Consider the following 9,206-nt stretch of genomic DNA (forward strand, 5'->3'; position numbering starts at 1 on the left):
GCACTTCTGAAATAGACCAGTACAAAAGTGCCTCAAGTTATTGGGTTTTCCAACTTTATTAAAAAGGGCAAACTTTACAAGCAGTAAATATAAAATATACATAGCAAAGTTTTGACAGGTGGTACTGCTCGGTATATTCTCTTAATTGGTCTTCTTACAGTTCAAAGGTACATTACAGAATATCTTACGGCCTTGGTGGACGCATGCCAGGTGGAGGGGGTCCTAGGAAAAAAGGAAAGAGTTGAATACTGAAGAGGAAAGAAGAAGCATGGCTAAACCAGAAAGATGTTTATGCTCAAAGTGGCCTTAGGACCCCTTTTTTGGCACTGAGGCATTTATTGACAACTAGCATAGCTAGGGAGCCATTGAAACATTTCACCCTTCAAACATTTTATTTATGTTATGGCTTCTTATTGCTTCTAGGCATTTAAGATAACCTCTGCTCACCTCTCATTCCTGGGGGTGGTGGTCTCATGCCTGGTGGGGGCATTCCCATAGGAGCACCTCGGCCAGGTGGCATTCCCATTGGTGGGCCCATAGGTGGTCTCATGCCTGGAGGAGGTCCCATCATTCCTTAAGCCAGAGAAAAAACAAGCACATAAATCCAGCTGAATAGTCAAGGCACTAGTTGGGTATCGGAATAATCCTACATTCCATACCAGATCTTCGTCAGACTCTGATAAATGCCTCTTTATCACCAATTTTGCCAAATAACATGAGCTCCTTGCTGCTCCACTCCATCGAGTAATTCCTACCTGGAGGAGGTGCTCCTCTGCTCATGGGTGGGGGAGGACCCCCACGCCCTGGTGTGTATTGAGTTGGGGCTCCTGCAATGCTAGCAGTGGCTGCTGCAGCAGCAGCTGCAACTGTTCCACGACCTTGAGGTGTCATCACCTGTAAACAAAATAAAACAGGTTCACAGAGAAACAGCACAACATCTGCTTCACAGTAAACTAAAAAATAAGCAAGAGTTATTATCCCTTCAGAAAATTACACCAGTCTCCTCTTAATGTATTAAGTAATACTACAAACATACAATTCGGCGGATACCACTTGAATTCTGTGCAAGAAGCTGCACTTTTCAAGCCTCTTCTTCCATCATATTAGACAGTCCCTAGGGGGATCTAGTACCAAAAAAGCCTTGCTAGGCTCAAACTCTGCGGTAACAGAAACTAAGATTACACTCTGTAAAAGGAGCTAGGCCTCAAGCCTTATTGTTTTTTCTAAGACTATTCATATTAGACATATAACTAATGATTAGAAATTGGTTTAGATATGATTAATAGAATGCAGGTACTTATAAAACAATATGCATAAGCTGCTTATTAAGCCTATGTGTCTCCCCCTCCATGGCTGGCTTGAAACCCAGTCAAGCTGCATCAATAGAAGAGGGATCATACATCTTAGACCTAAGACATGGGAGTAAGTGATTAACTTTAGAACAAGATAAATTAATAGAATAGCCTGAGTGATTTTCAGAAATTCAAAGGTAATCTTTGATGCGTAAGAAGATAAGTGATTGTGGTGACCCAAGACCTTCTGCCTACGACCACTAACTTCAGAAGAACCGGGACACGAGAATTGATGAGATAAATTGATGAATGATAACGACATGGGAACCGAGATCAAGCGGACAGTTACAAAGACTTTGGACTGGGACAATGGGTGGTAAAAAGGTATACAAGATTAGGAAATTTTTGGAAGGTTGCCATTCACTGCGGTGGTGGCCCAACTCTGAGTTGTTAATAAAGCAAACCTAGAGAAACCCACGTTTGAAAATTCTTTAACAGAATTGGCAACCCAGATGGGACTCTGAGACACAACAGAGAAAGAGAACAATGGGATATTTCTCTGGACAAACCCATTACCAACCCTCAATTGCCAGCAGAAATAATCAGGTGAGTTCACCTAAGAGACTTGGGCACGGGTAATTCCAGATAAAATTTTCCTGGGAAACCCTTCTATTTAAACTTGCAAAAAATATTAAGAAAGATGGGGTCAGTACCCAGCGTTGAAAGACGGACGCCCCTTGCTGAGGTTTTAGAAAACTGGAAAAAGATAGCCTTGGCACAGGCATTGCAAAAAAGAAAATTGATAATATCGTGCCAAGAGGAATGGCCATTCCTGACAAGAAATAGAGGAGGAGGGCCAATGCATGAGTGGCCTCCTAAGGGAACATTTAAACCCCATAAGGAAAAATTTTTGAGAATGATTTTGGAAGACTCTGGAAGTCAAGATATTGATTATAGGTATATTTGGTATAATTGCGCACAACAAAGCAGGAAAACTCCCTTGATGAAAACGAGGACAAGTTTACTTCCCTCAGCTCCTGAGGCTGAGGAAACTGAACTTTTCTCTAAGGGTGTTGGCATGTACCAAATGCATTTGGACTACATCCCAAACCCAAGAGCAGGACCAGGTGCGCCTGCTGAAGTTTCTGCAGTAACTGCAATAATGAGGCATGAAGCAAGGTGATTTAGTAGCCTGGCAGTCAAAAATGCCTCTGCTGCGTGATGATGCTGAAAAGTGTGCTCAACTGTTATCGGGAATTGTCACTGATTACACCTCTAATTGGAATGATATGAGGACTCTGATGTGAGAATTATTTCAGGCAGAGGAAAGAAAAAAGATTTCTCAAGAGGATAGAGAAATTGCTCAGAAAGGCCATGGGTTTAACCCCTGGCCTGAACAAGATCCAGAATGGAATCTCGCAACCACAGAAGGAACAAGGGCTCACCGAGCTGCCATTCAACAGTTAATAGAAGCAGTTTGCCAAGCTGGTGAGAGAGTAACTAAATGGACAAAGGTTTTAGAAAGTAGGCAGAGACCTGATGAACATCTGAGTGATTACTGGGGACGACTGAAGGCAACTTTATTGAAATATGGGGGCATGACCCGTGACAATTTCCAGGAGCCTTTAACTATCAGTGTTTTTGTAGATCAGTCAGCTCCAGACATAAGTAAATATTTTAAGAAACATATGCCAGGCTGCCAGGGTGAGACATTAGCTAAAATTCTAAGTATTGCTGCCTTTGTTTTTGATGGAAGAGCTGAAGAAAGACAAAAACAGGAAGAAGAGAAATTAAGTATCGAAAGAAAGCAGAAAGAGAAGGAGAGAGAAACTGGACTGTTAGCTGCAGCAGTTACTCAGAATTTTAACCCACAAATGAGAGGTCAGGGATTTTCTCAGGGCAGATTTAGGGGAAGGGGGGGACAAAATAGAGTTCCCCCTGTTTCCCAACATGCTAATTCTTTAGAGTGTTTTTATTGTGGAAATTTAGGACATATGCAAAGAGAGTGCCCACTGAGACCTGTCACAACCGGAGAAGGACTTCCACCTGCCCGAGCCCCACAACCTCATTCGCAGTAAAGAATGGTACTCCTCTTCTCTGGAAACTAAGAGAGCAATGGAACCTGTCAGAATCAAGGTAGATAAGCGCAGTCAGATTACTGCAAAGGTAAACGGTATTCTTGTTACTTTCCTAGTAGATACGGGAGTGAAATTGTCCTTGTTAAATTTTGAAGTCCCCCAGATGTCAAATGAAACTGTGATAATACGGGGGGGGGGGTGTAGGGGAAGAGATAAAATATTTGTCTACTCCTCTGCCAGTAGTTTTGAATGGAAAATTAGTCTGGGGAAGATTTGTAATTTGTCCAGACTCTCCCATTTCCCTTCTGGGATGAGACCTCTTGCAGGAATTTGGCACATTTCTCTTTGGCGCCTACAGGGATCCAATTAATTCTAATGGGTTCTGAAGTAATCCAACTTAAAGAACAAAAACATAGTGATTCAAAAATACCACCCAAATTAGCTGGAGTTCCCAGAGAACTTTGGAGTACATCAGGAGATGAAGTAGGATTATTAAAATCTGCTGAACCAGTTGTGATAAAAACAAAAGGAGGGACTCCTCCTTCAATTTGGCAATATCCAATTATAAATGAAGCTACTCCTAGCATTGAAAAACAAATTGTGCATTTTTCAGAAAAGGGGATTTTGAGAGAATGGCATAGTCCCTATAATACCCCAATTTTGCCAGTGAGTAAACATAGGACAGATAAGGATGGAGATCCTGAATATAGATTTGTTCAAGATTTAAGAGCAGTGAATGAGCATGTAATTGCTCCACAACCTGTGGTGCCGGATCCTAGCCTGATTTTAACCCAGATTCCAGTCTGGGCGCAGTATTTCACAGTGCTTGATCTTACCGGAGCTTTCTTTAGTATTCCCATTGCTGAAGAAAGCCAATCAATTTTTGCCTTTACTTGGCAAGGGAAACAACTTACTTGGACCAGGCTACCACAAGGTTTTACCAGCTCACCAATAATTTTTTCTCAGATTCTGAAGAATGATTTACAAGATTTAGTTTTTCCAAGCAAATCTGTCCTGGTGCAATATGTTGATGATTTATTACTGACAAGTAAAACTGAAAATGATTGTATTCGAGATACTGAATATCTGTGTATCCAACTTGTTAAAAAGGGACACTGTGCATCTCCATCTAAATTGCAGTTTTGCAAACAGCAAGTAAAATACTTGGGATTTATATTAAAGCCTGGAGTACGGGAAGTAGACCCTGAAAGAGTCCAAGCAATTCAAGAAATACCGAGACCAGTGATGAAAAAAACAGTTGAGAGGATTTTTAGGACAGGTAGGATTTTGCTGTCCTTGGATCTCGGGATTCAGTGAAATAGCTAAACCTCTGCATGAAGCAACCCAAAATGAGGAAATTGAACCAATCGCTTGGGGCACTGAGAGGGAGAAAGCCTTTTGTACTTTAAAGGCTGCACTCTTATATGCCCCAGTGTTAGGGCTTCCTGATTATTCAAAACCTTTTAAATTATATTGTGATGAAGCAAAAGGGGTTGCAAAGGGAGTGTTAGTACAAACTTTAGGACCGCATGAGAGACCTGTTGCTTATTTTTCTTCTACATTGGATCCAGTGACTAAAGGAACTCCTTTTTGTATCAGAGCAACAGCAGCTGCAGCTGAAGTGGTTGAGAAAACCAGAACAATTGTTTTAGGTCATCCACCAACTGTTTGTGTACCCCATGAGGTAGAAATTTTGTTAAAGCAATATGCGGAGAAAGCTTTGTCTCCACAATGGGCACATAGATATGAAGTAGTTCTTTTATTGGCTGATAATTTGAAACTGTAAAGGTGCAATACTTTAAACCCTACAACTTTAATGCCTTTACCCTCTGACGGACAAAAAGATAACCACAATTGTGTTTATCTTGTAAGTGAAACCAGCAAGCCACGAGATGACCCGAGAGATCAACCTTTAGATAATCCTGATTTGAACCTCTTCATGGGTGGCTCATCTTACTACAAAGAAGGTCGAAGATGTACCAGTTTCACAGTCACCACAGAAACACAGGTACTGGTGGCTGGACCTTTGCCTGCACTTTTAGGTGCACAAGAAGCAGAAATAGTTGCTCTTACTGAAGCTGCTAAATATGCAATTGGAGTCAGAGTTAACATTTATACAGACTCTAAATATGCCTTTGCTGTATGTCATGCTATGGGGACTTTGTGGAAGGAAAGGGGTTTTCTGACTTCGGCAGGAAAAACTGTTGCCCACAGACAACAGATCAACCACCTCTTAGAAGCGATCCAATTGCCCTCTGGAATATCTGTGATCTATATAAAGGCACACACACAGAGACAAGACATGATCACAAAGGGAAATTCTCTAGCCGACCAAACTGCTAGAGCAGCAGCACGACAGGTCGTGTCCGTTATGTCTCTGTCACAACATGAAATAACATTTGAGCTCCCAGATGTGAATAAGCTGTATGAAGACCTCCCTGAAGAAGAAAAACAATAGACTCGGTTGGGAGCCCAGCGGCAAGAAGGGCAGTGGATTCTGAATAACAAACCTCTCCTTCCAAAAAGGCATTTATTGCCAGTAATGCGGTGGCACCATGAGAGGACCCATGGGGGACCGGAGAGCCTAGCACTCCGAATCTAGAGACTCTGGGCAGGCCCAGGAATTTGTGCAGCAGCAAAAAGAATTTGTGAAGGATGTAAGCTTCTGCAGGCAATTAAACCACCCAGTGGAAAAAGACCTCCCGCCACCTTTCCTTTTCAAAAACTCCAAATTGATTATGCAGACATACCAAAAACAATGGGGTACTCTTACATGTTGGTGATTGTTGATCAGCTATCAGGATGGGTGGAAGCTTTTCCGACTAGGAAAAATGATTCTAAGGCAGTAGTAAAAGCCTTATTGAAAGAAATCATTCCAACGTATGGGGTTCCTGAAGTGACTGACTCATACCGAGGGAGTCATTTCACAGCTGCTATCCTGATTCAGATTTATAATTCTCTGGGGAGGTATCTGTACCCTAGGAGTAATGTTTACAGATTTAGAAATTCACCCAAAAACTGTCTCAAGTGCAACATGGCATAGAACCTTTTTAACTTGAATTCAAAGAACTTTAAAACCCTTGACTGAGAGACCAACAGGATTCCATTCATTTGTTAGATGGTTGATTCCAGCTCTAGGAGTCAGTGAATTGGGGAAAGCAGTCTTAAATGTTTCTGGAGAAATTGAAAAATTAGCAAATTCGACTGCTCACGGACTTTCCACTCTCCAGAAAGAGGTAACTGAACTTTCAAAAATGACTATGCAAAACTGAATGGCCTTAGACATGATTCTGGCTTCACAAGGTGGAGTTTGTACCGTCCTAAATACCAGTTGCTGTATGTATACTGATCAGTCAGGCGAAATAATGACAGATGTCCAGAATCTTTGGGACTTTAGTGGCCCAATGCAACAAATTCAAAGAGATGACACATCTTGGGGATTTTCTGACACATTCCCTTGGTTAACGTCTTGGTTTCCAAATTTGACTACTTGGGTGAAAAAAATAATTGTAATAGTCTTTGTTGTTATAATCATAGTAGTATGTGTGATTGTTTTGTTTTAATGCTGTGTAAGTTGTAGCTCTAGGATAGTACAGAAGATAGGAAGACAAATGTGGAGTTATCAATAGGATCGCAGGAGTGCGATGAGAAACAAAAGGAGGGAATTGTAAAAGGAACTAGGCCTCAAGCCTTATTGTTTTTTCTAAGACTATTCATATTAGACATATAACTAATGATTAGAAATTGGTTTAGATATGATTAATAGAATGCAGGTACTTATAAAACAATATGCATAAGCTGCTTATTAAGCCTATGTGTCTCCCCCTCCATGGCTGGCTTGAAACCCAGTCAAGCTGCATCAATAGAAGAGGGATCATACATCTTAGACCTAAGACATGGGAGTAAGTGATTAACTTTAGAACAAGATAAATTAATAGAATAGCCTGAGTGATTTTCAGAAATTCAAAGGTAATCTTTGATGCGTAAGAAGATAAGTGATTGTGGTGACCCAAGACCTTCTGCCTACGACCACTAACTTCAGAAGAACCGGGACACGAGAATTGATGAGATAAATTGATGAATGATAACGACATGGGAACCGAGATCAAGCGGACAATTACAAAGACTTTGGACTGGGACAATGGGTGGTAAAAAGGTATACAAGATTGGGAAATTTTTGGAAGGTTGCCATTCACCGCGGTGGTGGCCCAACTCTGAGTTGTTAATAAAGCAAACCTAGAGAAACCCACGTTTGAAAACTCTGTAACACACTCCCCCAATTTCTTGCATCACATTGCTACCAAGAATTAAAAGCCACCCCAGAATATATCAGACAACTCTTTTTTAATTGGTCACAGCATCTCACCTGTTGGGATGGTCCTCCCACTCCTCTGACAGGGCCAGCTAATCCTGCTGGAGCTTGTGGCATGGGCGCACCAGCTGGTACTCCCCTTCCTGCTGCTCTCCCGACTCCAGGTCCTCCAGCAGCTCCAGCAAGAGGTACCCGGGCAATTCCAGTCTGAAAACAGACCCACCCAAAAGAAAGACTTGTCAAAAAAAAAAAAAGTCCTCAGATCCTAGGGATGCCCACAGCCTTCCTTTGTCCAGTTAATGTCCAAGCCCACAAAGGGATTAGAACTTCCTGCAGCAAAGTTCATTGGACTTAATCGCAATGGCATCTGGAAGTCTAGGACAATACCATTCTCCGGCAAGAAAGCAAGTTTATCAGATGCCCCTTCCCCTTCGTTCTGCTCTCATTCTCCTTACGTCTTTTGGAGGGGGTCCTTCAACTGTCATGGACACCAGGTTTTCTCCTCGCAGCAACACAAGACCAAGGACTCGTTTCTCCTCCCGCTCTGGCTGTTTTGAATTTTTAGGTCTAGTGAGAAAAGTTAGAAAATATTGCAAGACAGAGAAAGGGAAAAAAATAAAAAATCAATGCTGCTCTTTGAATTTCTAATAGAATATGAGACTAGGCTACTCTACAGAGGAAGACCTACTGTAAACCCCACATTTTTATATGCCTGAAACTAAGCGCATAGATAAGTCCAAACACAAGGTGCATGTCACCTCCGTGATTTTTTTTCCCCATGATGCTTTACCATTACAGTGACTATGCTGGCATGACACAAAGGTCTATTTTGGTTACTAGGAAAGAACTGAAACAAAGTGCCTCTTGAACCTCGGTAGTTGTGGGGTTCGACAGGTGAGACTAAAACTGTGGCCATTTCTGCCGAAGCTGGCAGCAGACATTACCCAGCTGCTGGGCCAGCTCTCGCTGAGTGGGCAGACGGCCCCCCGGGCCTCCCGCCGCAGCGGGGCTGGGGGGGGGAGGGCACCGAGGGGCGGGGGGGCACCGCGGCGGGCCGCGCCGCTCACTTGATCTTGCGGAACTCGTCGCAGTCGCAGAGGATGAGGTTCATGTGCTTGTCGAAGGCCTTGAAGGTGCCGATGAAGACGCGGCCATCCTGCAGGATACACCGCATCCGGTAGTCGATGTGCTGCAGCATCTTGCTGCTCTTTCCCACCGTCTGCAAGAGACCGCCGTTACACCGAGCGCCGGGGTGGAGCGGGGCCGGCCACACCGAGGCGGCGCAGCACCCCTCGCCGCGCGGACCCGCCGGAGCGCCCGGCTCACCATGGCTGCAGTTCTCCGCGCTCCCTGCCGCCTCTGCTTCTGCTTCTGCTGCCGCTGCTGCTGCTGCTGCCGCCGCCGCCGCCCGCTCCGCAAACGCCGCCCGCTCCGCCGGAAACCCCTACGCGCGGCAGCCGCGGCTTCCGCTCGCCCGCACGCGGCTGCTCCACCGCCGCTGCGCACCGCCCCTTCCGGCGCGCG

General features: G+C 43.8%; 1 protein-coding gene and 1 long non-coding RNA gene across 2 annotated transcripts; one reads left to right on the forward strand and one right to left on the reverse strand.

Annotated features, from left to right (window-relative positions):
- Positions 1-32: 32 nt before the first annotated feature.
- On the reverse strand, positions 33-9,177 carry SNRPB (small nuclear ribonucleoprotein polypeptides B and B1). Its single transcript, XM_069800638.1, has 7 exons — positions 9,009-9,177; positions 8,750-8,901; positions 8,138-8,249; positions 7,737-7,889; positions 756-894; positions 448-573; positions 33-222 (listed from the first exon to the last, which is right to left on the reverse strand). The coding sequence occupies exons 1-7, from the start codon at positions 9,009-9,011 to the stop codon at positions 185-187; spliced, it is 723 nt and encodes a 240-aa protein (XP_069656739.1). The 5' UTR covers positions 9,012-9,177; the 3' UTR covers positions 33-184.
- On the forward strand, positions 6,075-7,615 carry LOC138688645 (uncharacterized). The gene is made up of 2 exons (XR_011327531.1): positions 6,075-6,218; positions 6,268-7,615. It is a non-coding gene; the product is annotated as an uncharacterized lncRNA (long non-coding RNA).
- Positions 9,178-9,206: the final 29 nt, after the last annotated feature.

This window comes from Haliaeetus albicilla, chromosome 2 (genome assembly GCF_947461875.1).
Source record: "Haliaeetus albicilla chromosome 2, bHalAlb1.1, whole genome shotgun sequence".
Taxonomy (NCBI): Eukaryota; Metazoa; Chordata; class Aves; order Accipitriformes; family Accipitridae; genus Haliaeetus; species Haliaeetus albicilla.

Bases quoted from the DNA above. Each gene is read 5' to 3' on its own strand.
- SNRPB (XM_069800638.1), bottom strand. The intron at 895-7,736 runs GTGAGATGCTGT...TTTTGTTTACAG, and splicing joins TGGGAGGACCATCCCAACAG to GTGATGACACCTCAAGGTCG. The intron at 574-755 runs GTAGGAATTACT...CTCTGGCTTAAG, and splicing joins CAGAGGAGCACCTCCTCCAG to GAATGATGGGACCTCCTCCA.